Genomic DNA, 17,500 nt, shown 5'->3' with positions numbered 1-17,500 from the left:
TTTGGAGCAGAAAACCAACATATTTAAAGCTCAGTTTGCTCCACTGGTTTACTGTGATGCTCACCTGTTCCAGCCACATACCTGCATCATGGGGTTGATCTGAGCTGAGGAGGAGACTCCTGTTGTTTTGTTCATCTTCATCATAATAATGACAACATTAGATGACAACAGGTGCTCACATAGGTTTGTGCTGATGAACATGTCTGAGCAGCTTGACCACGTTGTTGTGTGTCGGGGAGGAAACACGACCACAGAGCCGTGCTGGTTTGAGCGTGTCGCTGCTCGCTGGAGTTATATCAGCTCTGTCTGGACGTTAGTAGGAAAACTTTCTCTTTCAGTCGTGAACACATTACTGAGCGGCTAGAATCTCCGTTTCTGGGCTTCAACGTCAGAAAACAGCTGAGTGAACTCGGCGCTGAGTGAGAGGAGTGTAGTTTGTCAGAGACAGCGGAGCTGCAGACACCCAACTACCTCTGACTGCCTCGGCGCTGAAAAAACACAAAGGAGGGGGCGCGTCTGCTCCGCGCTGGCGCCGCAAAGCATCATGGGAGTTGTAGTCTTTGCGGTAAAATCGGCCAGCGGGCCAGTTTTAATATATTTTTTATATTTATCTCGCGGGCCACATAAAAATGCTCCGTGGGCCGCATCTGGCCCGCGGGCCTTGACTCTGACATATGTGCTCTAATACCTCGCTGGTCACCTTTAGCTTTGATAACAACACACAAGTTAATGCTTCACCAAGATGTTGCTCTGATGGTGGCGGAGTCTCACCGCCGCACAAAGCCTTCTCCAGCTCATCCCAAAGACTCACTGGGGTTAAGGTCTGGACTCTGTGGTGAGTTCGGTGCACACGTATCCTTCAGCTACCATCCCTTGTCCGTATCAGCGGAGGAGGGGCACAAGGTTTGTTTTGCTGCCGTGCGTCGCCCGTGACATCAGAGAAGGTAGGGGTGGGGCTTAGCCTGGCAGGTGACCAAGCTTTAAAGCGCTGGGGGAAAGCCTGCAGTTTGATGGAGGTCCTTCTGCAGAGAACAGCTTCTTCCAAGGTGCTTTGACCCTGGTGCTGTGATCAGGTGGATGATGTATGAACGGTAGTGATGCTCATGTTCTGTTTTATGTGAAGGCCTGACAGAGACGAGGAGAGATTCAACAGGAAGAGAGAGGAGATCCTACAGCGCGCGGAGCAACGGTAAGATCTCAGAGGAGATGTCGGGAAGAGTCCAGGGTCCTCATTTATCAAACGCTGGTAGAAACTGTCCTGTATTCATCCTACCAATGAAATCTACAATGTTCACGTGAACGTGGATGAGAAAAGTGCACATGACAACATTCTAAAGTCATCAGTAACTGAATCTGGACTGGAACCAGACTGGTACTATCTGTGGCTCCACAAAGGGCCCCACATCCCAGCATAGCTGTAGAAGGTTCTCCTTCAGGACGCAGCATCTTAGGAGCCACTGTGGATTCTCACCAATCAGATCAGAGCACTCCGAGAGGCCCGGACTCTCCAGAGAGCCCGCTCTGCCAGATCCTCCAACAACAGCAGAGCAGCCAGGCTACCATGTCAGGGGCCAGTGGCTCTCGGGGGTCTTTCTAGGTGCTAGCAGCAGGTACCGTTACCGACTGGGTCATGTACTTAGTGGATGACTGCGGCCTTCAGGCTGTTCCTACGCATGGTCAGGGTTCTGGTGTGTAGGAACAAGTCTACACAAGTAGTAGATGATAAACACCACACCATGTGTAAAATTGTACCTGTGCACAAAATACCCACAAATCTGTGTGTAAGTGTGGCTGATGAATGAGGGCCCAGGAATCCCTGAGTCTGTCACCATGGTAACGGATTCTAGACCAGTTCCAGTTGATCTGTTAGCTGAGAGCCAATTACAACACGGGTCATATAATGGGTTAGGGTTCGTGGTTGGAATGGATTTCGTCCTAGGAATGTTGTGACCAGCAGCATCATTCCTTCAGATGTTTATTACGGCGTAAGCTAACTTTCCTGTGTGTCATTCAACTGTTTTCTTTTGATGGGAACTGCCGAATTCGGTACTTTTTAAGGTACCGACCGAATTCCATAGTACCGACGAGCACCGATTCACGTCATTTGAAACGGTGCCTCGTTTCGTTACCCGTCCTTCTTAACAAGAACTTGCCTAGACAGCTGCGCATGCGCAAGAGCGTTATGTCGTTGGTCGCTGTGAGCGAGTTGTAAACAGAGCAGCATGGTAGAAAGAACGCACGCTAACGCTTGGGTCCACTTCACTAAATGTGATGGGTAACTGGGTGATGATGAAACCAGCGACAACGATCTAAGTGAGACATCCTCATCTTAATCTGCTCCGGTAGGTAAATAAAATGTTTAAGATAACGTTAGCTTGATATGTTAGCTTCCGTTTCGCTAATGGTGCGTTCGCTTTCTCCTCGGAACTCCGAATTTCCGACTAGAAGAACATGAACGCGCTCTAAAGTTTGGCTTCACTTTACTAAATGCGACGGGTGATTGGGTGAAGATGAAACCAGCGACAACAATCTAAGTGTGAGGCGTCATCGTTTTAATCTGCTCCAGCAGCTAAATAAACTGTTTAAGATAACGTTAGCTTGGTATGTTAGCTTCCATTGCCACCATTGTTATCAGCTAATGGTGCGTTCGCTTTCTCCTCGGAAATTCTAACTTCCCAGTAGGAAAAATCAAAGAAAAAAGACGGCAAAAGGAATGAAGATACACAGTAAATTTAGTTCACAGTAAAGATGTTTGCTTCAGTTTATTTATCAGCTTATAAAGCTACAAGGACGATGTTAAAATACAAACAGTTGTATGTTATTTATCGTGATATTTATCAAATATTGTTATATATTGAGAAAAATATATATTTAATTATAAAAGAGAATTAAAATGTTAAACACTCAAAAGTATCAAATTGGTACCGTTAAGTACCGGTATCGATTCGTAGGTACCGGGAATTAGTACCGGATCGATTCAAATGTCAAAGGTACCCATCCCTAGTTCCCACGGTGACCGCCGCTGGGTTCCCACGGTGACCGCCGCTGGGTTCCTTAATGCCACCAACAGGCAGGTTTTCTCACCTCTGGACTTGTGTTTTACAGGAAGGTGGATAGAAAGGCACGGCACGATGAAATACGCAAGAAGTACGGTGAGTAGAAACCTGGGTTTATATTCAGTTGTAGGGTTGGGGTTCTGTTGGTTGAAACGTCATCACGGTGAGCAGGACCCTGTGTAGGAAAACCAGGATTTATGTCTACGAGGTCAGAAACCTTCCACCTAACATTCCTTCCTCTGCTTGAATCAGACGCCAATCAGGTCTCGCTCTCTGATCAAAAACACAACATGGAAGCTTCATGGTGGGGTGATGTGGACAGGAAGGTGTTTAGCAGTAGCTTCAGACAGTGACACTCTAGGATAGAAGATCCTGACAGATCTACGTCACACCGTCTCTGTTCTGTCCCCGTTAGGTCTGATGGGGGACGCCGACCACCCGTACAGCAAGTTTGAGAACGAGTGAAGCAGCGGGACCATCTGGAGTTGCTGCTGTTCCCTTTTAACTGCCTTCACCAGTCCAGATGAAGCATCCTCGGTGATGCACACCTGACCCAATGAGCCCACCGGCTGAGCTGGACATGTCTGACCTCCTGTTTGCTGTGGAGATCTCAGTATTCAATGGTGGATGGGTTTTTAACCTTTCTGTTGATTTCTGACCCGTTTCTACTTTTCTCTTTTAGATTCTGTCACGTTTGCACCTGTTCATGAACACCTTTAGGAATTAGTCATAAAACATGTTTCTCCACCAACTGGTACCAAATGTGTTGTGTTTTCATATCGGACCACTACATTTCTACCTTTTAGTTAGTGTCTTGCCCAAGGACACAACGACTGTGACGGACTGACTTGGGCTTGAACCTACAACCTTCTGATGAGGGTTAGGGCCCCTCGTGTACTGGCTGTGTAGTTTGTCTGACCATAGATGTGATATTTAACATTTACGGTACTTAGCCCTCCCTTCACCGGGGTTCGTTCCACCTGTCGGGCCGAGCTGCGTGCTAGTGTTACCACGAGCGTCGCGCCCTAACGAGGAGGTCAAACGCCCACTTTTCCCGTAATGTAGCTCAAAAACGTTCCTACCAGTCCGGTCCTCCAGGTTTCTGGCTGTGTCTGCCTCCCCCCCCCCCCCCCCGCCCCCCCCCCCCCCCCCCCCGTTGCTACCGGTGTTGCGGTTCCGTTGCTGAAACGCGTTTCCCCACCCGTCTGCAGCGCCCCAGCGGTAAAAACGTGCATGCTCTTTACAGTCTCACACACACACAGCTGCAGCGTCCGTGGGTCAAACATCTGCTGTGTACACATCAGCACTTCCTCCTGCAGCTAAAACATCTGCTGGGGTCATCCCTGCTGGCGGGTCCGCTCGGACCGCTTCCTGATGCGATGACGTCTTTCCTTGTTTCTCCTAATCAAGATCAAAAGATGAAATTATTACAGAACGACGCAGCAGATGAGTCTGAAGTTGGTTCTGAAGAATAATCCCACGGAGCGTCTTTACCTGCTCTAATCATGTTTACACTACGTAAGTTGTGCTGCAGGGGCGGGGTTAGGGTTTCTAACCCGAGGCTCAGGAGGGAGAGGGAGTTGTGGGATCCATCCTCACTCCTGGCAGGGAATTCTGCTGTTGTGTCCTTGAGCAAGACCTAATACAACCTTGCCTGCTGATGGTGACCGTGCTCGACAGCCTTGCCTCTGTACGTGCGCCCGCGGGCGGCTGTGGCTACACTGTAGCTCATCATCATGACTGTTGTAAACCTCCAGCACCTTTCTGGACCACGTTAGAACATCTCAGCTCTGAGACGACGAGGCTTCGAAGCTGGACTAGGTGACACCAGTAGTTGGACTAGGTGACACCAGTAGTCTAAAACACAGATGCTGACGCGTTTATTTGATTTGTTGCAGTAAAAAGACATTTCAGATTTTTTATCTGGCCCAGCTCCAGACGTCAGACCTGGACTAGAGACCAGATTATTCTACATTAACAGCAAAATCAATAAGCTGTTAAACTTTAGTAGATAAGATGAAGTTCTACGAGGACAACCGTCTTTAAAGAGTTCAGATTATTTATGACCTTTTATAACTGGAGCAGATGCTGATGTTTTAGTGGTTTTCCTGCTCCAACACACCTGAGTCATGGAGCTCTGCAGACGCCTGTTTATCAGCTGCTGGTGGAAACCAGGTGTGCTGGAGCAGAGACACCTGTACAACATGCAGGGTGGTTGTCCTGGAGAACCGTGTACCTGGCGGGAGTCTCCTGGAGCTCCTCGCTGCCCCCTGCTGGTGGCTCGCAGCTCAGCTTTGTCTTCCTGGCAGCTGCATGAGGGCCTTGTTCCTGTAGATCAAAGACCTGCTAGATCTGAACCAATGAAACGGTCTCATTAAATACTTTACACAGTTGAATGTGCTGACAGCAGAAACCCACGGAGGTCTGGATTTGGAGTCACACTCAAAGTGGAAAAATGCCACAGGCTGATCCAGCTGTGGTGGGTGTGGCCTCCGTGGGCCTGTACGACCTCCCTACAACACCTGGGCGTTCTGATGGATGGTCTCCTGAGGGATCTCCTCCCAGACCTGGACTAAAGCATCCACCACCTCCGGGACAGTCTGTGGAGCGGCGTGGCGCTGGTGGATGGAGCGAGACATGATGTCCCAGATGTGGATTCAGGTCTGGGGGGAGGGCCGGTCCATAGCATCAATGCCTTCATCTCAGGAGCTGCTGACACACTCCAGCCACATGAGGTCTAGCATTCTGCATTAGGAGGAACCCAGCGCCAGTCTCACAAGGGGTCTGAGGGTCTCCCCTCGGCGCCTGATGACAGTCAGGCTATCCTGGCTAGCACATGGAGGGCTGTGTGGCCACGCCCACCATTACTGCCCCAAAGTGGCCTGCTGGAGGATGTTGCAGGCAGCAGGACGTGGTGAAAGCCCCACCCCCATGGAGTCTTTCTGACTGTTTGAGCAGACACGTGCATCTATGGCCCGCTGGAGGCATGTTGCAGGGCTCTGGCCGTGCTCCTCCTGCTGCTCCTGGCACCAAGGCAGAGGTAGTGGTCCTGCTACTGGCTTCTTGCCCTCCTACGGCCTCCTCCATGTCTGCTGATGTGCTGGCCGGGCGCCTCCATGCTCTGGACCTTACGCTGGCAGACACAGCAAGCCTCCTTGCCACAGCTGATGATGTGCCATCCTGGATGAGCTGCCCTACCTGAGCCCCTCGTGTGGGCTGTAGACCCAGCAGGGAGTCGCGCTCACACTGGGCCCAAACGACAAACTGGGACGGAGTCGCCAGACAAAGTCAGTATTCATTGAAAAGTGACGGCGAAGGTGCACCTTTTCCTTCATCTACAGATCCGTTTGTTGAGCCTTTTGTTTAGGAAACAAACTTATTTTCAACACTGAATCTGGAACGACACACGAGCAAGTTGTTACCAGTTTTCTTTATTCTTTGATGACGTAAATTGAAGAATTTATTCATCATTTTTTACTTTGAACCTTATGAATCTTTGAAGTTTTTCTGTTTTGTTGTTGTTTACTCTTTGTTTTTGTTTTTATCTCCTTTTCTGCTCCAGTAATGAATGTTATTACTGCTGTGCACAAGTCTCCCCACTGAGGGACAATAAAGCATTTCTATTCTGTTCTGTCTGCAGCCTTTCCACGTCCCATCTACTCTAGCAGGTTACAGGCCAACAACTAACCCCTAACCCACCTAACCCTAACCCACCTAACCCTGACCCACCTGACCCTAACCCACCTAACCCTGACCCACCTGACCCTAACACTACAACACAAATCTAAACTCGCAGTTCTCTTTTATGAAAATATCTCATCTATGAACTTTCATCCTTTGGAGCAGATAAAGTGCAAAGAAAATAATTCAAGCTGGGTTTGCTCCACTCTGCTCACCTGTTCCGGCCACACACCTGCACCTGTGGGGTGGGTTCTGTGTTGGGTTGGGTTAGAGAGGAGGGATAGAAACTGCAGCAGTGACTTGAGCTGGAGCCCACTCAGCTCCATCTGGAGGCTGGTCGGCGGGCTTTTGGTGTCAGCCGCGGACGGACCGCTGAGCTGAGTACACCCGATGCTCAGAGGAGTGTTTTCAGTTTGAGACTGAGGAGGGTCTCGCTGCAGACGCTGAGTCTAGCAGCTTGGTGTACAGGTGCTGGCCAGTAAATTAGAATATCATCAAAAGGTTGAAAATATTTCAGTAATTCCATTCAAAACGTGAAACTTGTACATTATATTCATGCAATGCACACAGACCAATGTATTTCCGATGTTTATTACGTTTAATTTTGATATTTATAGGTGACAACCAATGAAAACATCAAATCTGGTATCTCAGAAAATTAGAATATTCTAAAGGCCAATGAAAAAATGTTTGTTTCTCTAATGTTGGCCAACTGAAAAGAATGAACATGAAAAGAATGTGCATGTATAGCACTCAATACTTAGTCGGGGCTCCTTTTGCCTCAATAACTGCAGTAATGCGGCGTGGCATGGACTCGATCAGTCTGTGGCACTGCTCAGGTGTTATGAGAGCCCAGGTTGCTCTGATAGTCGTCTTCAGCTCCTCTGCATTGTTGGGTCTAGCGTATTGCATCCTCCGCTTCACAATACCCCATAGATTTTCTATGGGGTTAAGGTCAGGCGAGTTTGCTGGCCAATCAAGGACAGGGATACCATGGTCCTTGAACCAGGTGCTGGTGGTTTTGGCACTGTGTGCAGGTGCCAAGTCCTGTTGAAAGGTGAAGTCTGCATCCCCATAAAGTTGGTCAGCAGCAGGAAGCATGAAGTGCTCTAAAACTTCCTGGTAGACGGCTGCATTGACCCTGGACCTCAGGAAACAGAGTGGGCCAACACCGGCAGATGACATGGCACCCCACACCATCACTGACGGTGGAAACTTTACACTGGACCTCATGCAACGTGGATTCTGTGCTTCTCCGCTCTTCCTCCAGACTCTGGGTCCTTGATTTCCAAAGGAAATGCAGAACTTGCTTTCATCAGAAAACATAACTTTGGACCACTCAGCATCAGTCCAGTCCTTTTTGTCCTTGGCCCAGGCGAGACGCTTCTTGCGCTGTTTCATGTTCAAGAGTGGCTTGACACACGGAATGCGACACCTGAATCCCATGTCTTTCATGAGTCTCCTCGTGGTGGTTCTTGAAGCGCTGACTCCAGCTGCAGTCCACTCTTTGTGGATCTCCCCCACATTTTTGAATGGGTTTGTCGTCACAATTCTCTGCAGGGTGCGGTTATCCCTAGAGCTTGTACACTTTTTTCTACCACATTCTTTCCGTCCCTTCGCCTGTCTGTTAATGTGCTTGGACACAGAGCTCTGCGAACAGCCAGCTTCTTTAGCAATCACCTTTTGTGTCTTGCCCTCCTTGTGCAAGGTGTCAATGATTGTCTTTTGGACAGCTGTTAAGTCAGAAGTCTTCCCCATGATTGTGGTGCCTTCAAAACAAGACTGAGGGACCTTTTAAAGGCCTTTGCAGGTGTTTTGAGTAAATCAGCTGATTAGAGTGGCAGCAGGTGTCTTCTATATTCAGCCTTTTCAGAATATTCTAATTTTTTGAGATACCAAATTTGGAGTTTTCATTAGTTGTCACTTATGAATATCAAATTTAAATGTAATGAACATTGGAAATACATTGGTCTGTGTGCATTGCATGAATATAATGTACAAGTTTCACGTTTTGAATGGAATTACTGAAATATTTTCAACCTTTTGATGATATTCTAATTTACTGGCCAGCACCTGTATTTGCACCTTCTAGAGTCCTGGAGCGCTGTGGGATTTGTAGTCTTTGAGGCAAAACGGGCAGTTTTCTATTTGATCTAACATCTGTGCACTAAAGTGAAAGCACCAGCAGCTTTCAACAGAGACCCAAACATCAGCCAGAAAGCAGAGGAGCTGTGGTCACCACCTGCACACGCGCGGATGGGGATGTCTCACCTGCTGCCTGTCCGTTTGTACAACCTAGAGCTGCTTCCTGGTGGTCAGGTTATCCACAGAGGGTCTGCTGGTGCTGCTCATGTTCCTTTCAGGGTCTGGATCAGTGCAGGAGCTCGTCCATGCTCCTGATGTGTGGCTGCTCTTCACCTTCATGTGAGAACATCACGTGTGTGTGTGTGTGTGCGTGCGTGTGTGTGCGCGCGCGCATTCGGTACCACTGTTGCCTCTGCTGTTGCGGACACCGCTCTTCTGCTGCTATTATGGGATGTCCATGTTCTATCGGCTCTGGTACAGAGAGGTTCTGATGGGTTCGGGTTCTGACCCGCTTCAGCCAAGGGCAACAACCCCGAAACCTTCAGCTCCTGCAACACATTGCAGGGCGGTACCGGTTCTCTGACGGACAGCCTCCGGGACGAACCAATCCTCGGATCTGGGCGGGACTCCTCCAATCCCCGCATCCAGGGCGGGTCAGGGGGTCCAAACCGGAGAGAGAGAGAGAGAGGAGGGGGGGCACCCCCACCAGAAAACAGAAAGGACATGAACGTCGCGGTGCAGCTCGGAGGGACCGGGACACCGAGCGCTCTGAGATCTGGATCGGACCCAGCAGCTCGTCCTGCGCAGACTCCGTCCGGTTCTGTTCTCCAGAGAAGAACGAACGCGAGTCCGATGTGAGGCTCCGTTTCCCGTGATTACCGGCAGCTGGACGCACCAACCGTGGTTCCGCTCAGAATCAGCCCGATGTGCGACCTGATGCCGGCCTCGGCCTCCGCGGAGAAAATGGGCAGGATGGAAAAGTTGAGGAGAACTTTGTCCGAGAGTTTCAGGAGTATCGGTGAGTACCGGTTCCGGTTCTGGTTCTGGTTCTGGTCCCTCCGCCAGCAGCTCAGCTTCAGTGCTGGCCGGGAAACATTTACAAACCTAGAAACTGCTTCTTCTTCTTCATCATCATCATCATCATCATCATCATGGCCTGTACTTGATCTAGTGCCTGCTAGAGTCCATGAACCCCCCAAGGCGCTTTACAACACATCCCTCATTCACATCCTGGTGGTGATTATCATCCCCTGACCACACACACGCACACACACGCACGCACACACACACACACACACGCACGCACACACACACACACACACACACACACACACACACACACACACACGCACACACGCACGCACGCACACACACACACACACACACACGCACACACGCACTGTTGTTTAAAGTCTGATGCTGACTACAGCTGTTCTTATTGGACCATGAAGGATGAGTCGCTGTAGCTCCATGAGTCGGGCCTTCAGAACCAGGACCAGTCCGAAACTAACAAACACTTTATTGGTCATTTGGAGCTCATCATTTCTACTTGAAGGTGTTTCTGTAGTTTTGGATGTTGGCGTGTCTGATGAAGCAGACCTGGTCGGGTCTCCTGCGGTTGAGTAGGATGAACATGAACAGTAGACCACCTGGATCAGGTCCAGCAACATGACAGAACCGGGCTTTGTGTTCTACATCTTAAAGGTTTCATGTGGCTCTATCAGCTGTTTGAGCTCTTGCTGTGCTGCAGTCTGAAGGGTCAGAGGTCACGTGTCCAGCTCAGATGATTGTCCTGCAGGTTTCTGGATGGTTTGGTGGTTCTGTTCATATGGAAAGTCATAAACCTCCCGGCCTTTTCCAAACGTTCCGAGGCATCCACGGCTTCTATACCCAGAGATGCTCAACCAAACAGATGAAGAGGACACGTGTGGATTCATTTTTCTACAGGAAGCTCTTCCAGATGACCACTGAAGTCCTCCTTTGGGCTGCAGCCCCACCAGAACCTCTGGATGCTCTCCTGTCATCTGATGTCGTGCTGGTCTCTGACTCGTGCACACGCAGCTGGCTGCAGGGCGCAGCTGGCTGCAGGGCGCAGCTGGCTGCAGGGCGCAGCTGCATGGAGACAGACAACAAAGAGGTGGATGAGGCCATTGGATCATAAATGAGCTGGAGGGAGTTTGGGTCGGTGCTGCGGGAAGGAGAAAGATTGGCATCGACTTTTCTGCTGTGCCGATTCTCATCTCCCATTGACTATCTCTCCTCCCATCTAAATCAACACCTCTGAGCATCGATCGGCCTCCGGCTCCACGGATGCTTTAACAGAGAATGCTCAAGAGCCAGCTCCAGGTCCCAGTGGACCGGGCTGGACCACCAAAGCTTAGAGATGTGTTGTTCCACTGGACCGGTGTCCGTCCTGCTCAGTAAGCAGATGTGTAACCTTTTGTCTGGTTAGACCTGATGTGTGGACCTTGTGGCAGCCTCTGAGGTGCCTCCTCTGAACATCTGTGTCCTGAATGGTTCCTCTGAGAAGCTCCAGCTTCACCCAGAGTCACTGGTTCAGCAGCTTCACCTGCTGGGGCCATCTAAAGGATCTTCAGGCCACTGCCATGACTTAAAGTTCAAAGTAACTATTTTACTGGTTGTAGATGCTTTTCTGAGCAGCCTCAGTTCAGAGAAAGAGAGTGTGCATCCTTCAGCCAGAGTGGAGCCAAAACCAAAGCGTGTTTCAGTCCCCTTGGTTTCATACTCAAGACTCAAGACAACTTTATTAGTCCCCGAGGGGAAACTCGAGGCAGCATTGCGAAGCAGCCGGCACTAAAATCTCTCAATTCTAAAAACACAACCAATTTACACGTTTGTAAAACCCATAAAACCTAAATACACATACATGTCATAACCTCACATGTGAATGACCAACAGTGAGTAAACCTTTGGCTCACACACACACACACACACACACACACACACACGCACACACACACAAATACACATGCATACATGGAACTACATGCACACACACATACAAATAATGCACACGCCCCTATCTGCACTGAGAATTAAGAAGAAGCACAGCTCTGGGAACAAAGGAACGTCTCCTCCTCTGTGTTTTACAGCGTGGGCATCGAAGTCGGCGTTTGGAGGGCAGCCACTCCAAAACAGTATGAAGGGTGTGATGGGTCTTTAGTGATTTTCTGTGCTAAACTTCCTGCATGCTGGTCACATTGAGAAGTTAAATTTCGCAGTGGTAGTCCTGGTTTCTGTGACGTAACTCTAGAAGTTCCTCTTCCTGTCCCGCTGGACCCGAGCCGCGGATGCTCCCGTGAAGCCATGTTTTACTTCTGCTGGTGATTTAAAAAGAAGTAAGAAGACCCAAACTTGGCAAAAATAGTATTACTTATAACCCTAGCAGCAACAAAGCCAGGTCACCATCAGTCCGTGATGTCATAGCCTCCTTTAGCTCCAGAGTGTAGGCTAACGGCTAGCCATTAGCTCCGAGCAGAGTAAACAGCTAGTGTCGTAAAGCAGGTAGAGGCTGCAGTTCCTGGCCAGCAGAGGGCAGCAGACTGCTCCGTGTGAAGGTGCTCACGCTTATGGCTGAAGAACCACTGAAACCAGTTAGGAGGCAACAAGTGTTGAAAACTCTTCCGTGTTGCTTCGTGGGACATGTTCCCCATACTTCTCTGTTCCTGCATGTTCCTGAGCTGCCTGCTGCCTCGTGGGCCTCTCCTGAGGTGGAACACCCGTCCGTCCGTCCGTTTCTGTCACTGTTTTCTAAAACCAGCTGTTCCATAAAGTTTCCTCATCATAAAATGTTTACAGTAAAAGTCATTAGCGTAGCCCAACCCCCACACCTGTGGACACTGCGGCTCTACTCTGAGCCCCTCCCAGATATCTGAGCTCCTCACCTCATAGAACCCAATGCTTCCCTGCTGCTGGTGTTGAAGGCACCTGTAACCTCTGTCAGAGTGTCCCGGGCAGCTGTGGCTACGATGTAGCTCATCACCATCAGTGTATGGATGGACGAATGACTGGTTGTGTTTTAAGCACGTTGGGGGGTTGCAGATCTCTAGAAGGCACTCTGTGTGAACACGCATCTAGATGAATGCTTAACGCTAAGCGGTCTAATCTGAAAGAGTGATTTGTGGTCGCTAGTAGCGACAAGGCAGATGACATCACAGACTTTTGCCCAATAGACAACGAGGGGTTAAGGTGAACCAGGTGAGGAACCCCGCCCCCTTTGGAGATCCATAGCTCAGGTAGACTGGCGGTCATGTAGGGTCACAGGCAGCTGGACTGGGCAGGGGTTCGGGTTCGGCAGATGGAGGTGTGGGTGTGAGCTGCTTCTCCACACGTCTAACTCCTGCCTTCCTCTCTTCTCTTTGCAGCTTCCAAGAAAAGAGGAGAGCAGCTGTGACGAGGTAAGACGAAGCTCGCGACGCCATTGGCCCAGTTTCAGCTTGGCCCGTTGTGTGTTTTGGCTGAAATTCTTCAAGGTCTAATCAGCCAGATGTTGCCAGGAGGGACTGCACTGCAGTGCTGTAACTGTGTATATGGTGTGTGTGTGTGTGTGTGTGTGTGTGTGGAGCTCTCCTCTCAGAGACCTCCCTCTGGGGCAGTCCTCGTCTCCGGCCGAGTGAGACGCCACTCCAGGCTGTCTGAGCCGACTACCGGGCTTCATGGGAGCGTGTCGTCTAGCTGGGTGGGGTTGGTGCTTTCCGTGAGTCGGACTGGTGAGATAGACGATGGTAGTGCAGCTCCAGATTCTGCAGTGGGGCGGAAGAGTTACCGCCAACAAACCTGAGGTTTGGATTGGTCAGCTCTGTGAAGGACATCGGTTAATGCTCTGGTCAGAGAGCGGTCCATCAAACTGGACCAACCTTTAGCTCCGCCCACACTCCCACTAGAGAAAGAAGGTCAGGAGAGCGTGTGGCACTAAGGATACGTGGGAAAGGCAGCTGGAAGGAGACGGAGCTGAGGCTTATGGAGGTCAGAAGTTAGGAGCTGCTTCAGATCAGCTGTGATCTTCTGCTCTTCTGCTTCAGGTCGTTCTCCTGTGGTTCTGAAGACTCGGCCTGTGTGGACCTTATAGTGATCTGTTATCCCTGCCTCCCGACTGACTGGAGCTGTTTCTCATTCCCTGTTTGTTGAATGAGCAGCAGATGTGGACCATATGAAGAGAATAACTCTGGTTCAAAGCTTTCTTCTGACGGATCAGAACCCTGCTGTGGGCTCATCTGTGCTTTCAGGGATCAGAAGGTGGATCTTCTGAGGAAGTTCAATTCAAGTTTATTCATATAGCACCAAATCACGACAAGAGTCGTCTCAAGGCACTTCACATAATAAACATTCCAATTCAGGTCAGTTCATTAAGCCAATCAGAAATAATGTTTCCTATATAAGGAACCCAGCAAATTGGATCAAGTCACTGACTAGTGTCAGTGACTATACAGCAATACTAAGCAAGCATGCAGCGACAGTGGAGAGGAAAACTCCCTTTTAACAGGAAGAGACCTCCAGAGAATCCTGGCTCAGTATAAGCAGCCATCCTCCACGACTCACTGGGGATCGAGAAGACAGAGCAGACACACACACACACACACACACACACACACACACACACACACACACACACACACACACACACACACACACACACACACACACACATACACACACACATACACACACACGCACACACACACACACGCACACACACACACACACACACACACACACACACACACACACACACACACACACACACACACACACACACATACACACACATACACACACACACACACACACACACACACACACACACACACACACACACACACACACACACACACACACACACACACACACACACACACACACACACACACACACACACACACACACACACACACACACACACACACACACACACACCAAGTAATGTGTCTACAGTTATATTGTGATGTCTTAGTAAATATTCTATTTGGTGAAAGATAAACTTTATAGTATTTATCCTAGTGGATCTATAGTTAAACGGGTAAACTAGTAGTAGCACATCCAACGTCAATGAAAACAAAAAGTTATTATCAGGAGAGGGAGAATGTTTAAGTGGTTAGCAGCAGTGTGCTAGACGATGGCCCCCTCCATGAGACCACCACAGCTCAGCAGAACATCGTTGTAGCTTCTTCTGGGGAGAAAAACACTTAGAGAGAAAATAAAGTTAACAGCTGAAATAGCAGGAAATAATACAGTTAAAGAGCAGACTGTAGAAGAAAGTAGTAGAGTGTGGAAAGTGGTCAGTGTGTCCTCCAGCAGTCTAAGCCTATAGCAGCATAACTACAGAGATAACTCTGGATAATCTATCCTATTTAGATGGAGGCATGTTGGAGGCAGGGCAAGGGAGAGCCGTCTTTACCGACTGTACACTCCGCCTCCCTCTACTCCCCCACTTGTCCAGATTTAGGCTAACATCAGATTTTAACCATAGGCCCTATCAAATAAAAATGTTTTAAGCTTATTCTTAATAGTAGACAAAGTGTCTGCCTCACGGACTAAAGCTGGGAGCTGGTTCCACAGGAGAGGAGCCTGATAACTAAAAGATCTGCCTCCCATCCTAATTTTAGATATTCTGGGAACCACCAGTAAACCTGCAGTCTGAGAGCGAAGTGCTCGGTAAGGAACATATGGAACAATCAGATCACTGATGTATGATGGAGCTTGATTATTAAGAGCTTTATATGTGAGAAGAAGGATCTTAAAATCTATTCTGAATTTAACAGGTAGCCAATGTAGGGAAGCTAAGACAGGAGAGATAGGATCTCTCTTTTTAATTCTCATCATAACTCTAGCTGCAGCATTTTGGACAAGCTGAAGACTTTTAACTACATTCTGTGGACTTCCTGAGAGTAATGGATTACAGTAATCCAGTCTTGATGTAATAAATGCATGAACTAGTTTTTCAGCATCACTCCTGGAAAGGATGCTTCTAATCTTAGCAATATTCCGAAGGTGGAAAAAGGAAATCCTACAAACCTGTTTAACCTGGGATTTGAATGACATGTCCTGGTCAAAGATAACACCAAGGTTCCTTGCTTTGTTCTCGGAGATTAATGTAATGCCATTCAGGTCATGCGATTGGCTAAGCAATTTCCTTTTCTGGATTTCTGGTCCAAAGATGAGAACTTCCGTCTTGTCTTGATTTAAAAGCAAAAAGTTTAGAGTCATCCAATGTTTTATGTCCTCAAGACAAGCCTGTAATCTACCCAACCGATTAGGTTCATCAGGGTTAATGGATAAATATAGCTGAGTATCGTCAGCATAACAGTGGAAGTTTATCCCATGCTGTCTAATGATTTTACCAATTGGGAGCATATATATAGTAAAAAGAATTGTTCCAAGCACTGAACCCTGTGGTACTCCGCAAGTAACCCTGGAGTATGAAGAAGATTTGTCATGTACATTTACAAAATGAAATCTGTCAGACAGGTAGGATTTAAACCAGCCTAACACTGTTCCTTTGATCCCTACAACATGTTCAAGTCTTTCTAAAAGAACATTGTGATCAACTGTGTCAAAGGCAGCACTGAGATCTAACAAGACTAGAACAGACACAAGATTCTTATCTGAGGCCATGAGAATATCATTTGTAACTCTCACTAACGCAGTTTCAGTGCTGTGATACTCTCTAAAACCAGACTGAAATTCCTCTAACAGAGCATTAGTGTTTAAATGCTGACATACTTGGATGGCCACTATTTTCTCCAGGACTTTGGATAAAAATGGAAGGTTAGATGTTGGTCTATAATTCATTGGGTCATCTGGATCCAGAGAAGGCTTCTTAAGTGAAGGTTTGATTACAGCAACCTTAAAATCCTGTGGTACATATCCATTTACTAAGGATAGATTGATTATATCTAGAATGGGGGCAGTAACCAAAGGAAATGCTTCTTTAAATAATTTGGTTGGGATTGGATCCAAAATGCAAGTTGAAGGTTTAGATGAAGCTAATATTTTTGATAACTCTGAAAGCTCAACTGGATCAAAACGGTTCAAGCACAGATGAGGTTCTACAGTCACCTCTGCTGCTGCCTCACTTACTGAGGAGGAAGAAATCGCATTAGGGAGGATGCTAAAGATTTTGTTTCTAATAGAATTAATTTTACTTGTAAAAAATCCCATGAAGTCATTGCTGCTGAGGGCTAAGGGAATAGATGGCTCAGAGCTATGATTCTGTGTAAGTTTAGCAACTGTACTGAAAAGAAATGTAGGATTATGCTTATTCTCCTCAATTAGTGCTGAAAAATAAGCAGTTCTAGTTTGTTGAAGCTTATTTTTATAAAGCACAAGACTATTTTTCCAGGATAGGTAGGCCTCCTCATGGTGCGTAGAGCGTCATGTTCTCTCCAATTTCCTAGAGTTTTGTTTTAAGGCTCGGAAATGAGAGCCAGGGAGCCGACTTCCTGTCCCTATCTACCTTCTTTTTTATAGGGGCAAAATCATCTAATGCCACACGTAAAGAGGAATTAACATGATGAACTAAGGCATCAATTTGTGAGGGGCTAGAACTGAAAATATTGCCCTCTGCTACATGCCTCTGAGATGCTGAGGACAGTAAAGATGGAACAGTTGATTTAAAAGACGCAACTGCGTTGTCAGATAGAGACCGACTATAGTGAAAT

The 17,500-nt window shown here is 48.1% G+C and overlaps 2 protein-coding genes across 4 annotated transcripts in view; both read left to right on the top strand.

Annotated features, from left to right (window-relative positions):
- Positions 1–3,807, top strand: part of LOC107379664 (pituitary tumor-transforming gene 1 protein-interacting protein) — a 32,465-nt gene extending 28,658 nt beyond the window's left edge. For both annotated transcript variants that reach the window (XM_070551265.1, XM_015950517.3), the window contains exons 5-7: positions 1,124–1,189; positions 3,106–3,152; positions 3,472–3,807. In XM_070551265.1, coding sequence (XP_070407366.1) covers positions 1,124–1,189; positions 3,106–3,152; positions 3,472–3,521 — 163 coding nt within the window. In that variant the 3' untranslated portion in view covers positions 3,522–3,807. The remainder of the gene's footprint in view (positions 1–1,123; positions 1,190–3,105; positions 3,153–3,471) is intronic.
- Positions 3,808–9,495: 5,688 nt separating this feature from the next.
- The window catches only part of cdk14 (cyclin dependent kinase 14), a 146,455-nt gene continuing 138,450 nt past the window's right edge, over positions 9,496–17,500 (top strand). Inside the window, exons 1-2 of one of the 2 annotated variants that reach the window (XM_070551258.1) lie at positions 9,496–9,840; positions 13,208–13,240. The gene's annotated coding sequence lies outside the window, so the exon portion shown is untranslated. The remainder of the gene's footprint in view (positions 9,841–13,207; positions 13,241–17,500) is intronic. The other variant, XM_070551260.1, reaches the window with a different exon arrangement.

This window comes from Nothobranchius furzeri, chromosome 5, assembly GCF_043380555.1.
Source record: "Nothobranchius furzeri strain GRZ-AD chromosome 5, NfurGRZ-RIMD1, whole genome shotgun sequence".
NCBI classification, from domain to species: Eukaryota; Metazoa; Chordata; class Actinopteri; order Cyprinodontiformes; family Nothobranchiidae; genus Nothobranchius; species Nothobranchius furzeri.
The sequence above is the reverse complement of the archived record's forward strand: the minus strand, read 5'-3'. Positions and strand labels throughout refer to the sequence as shown.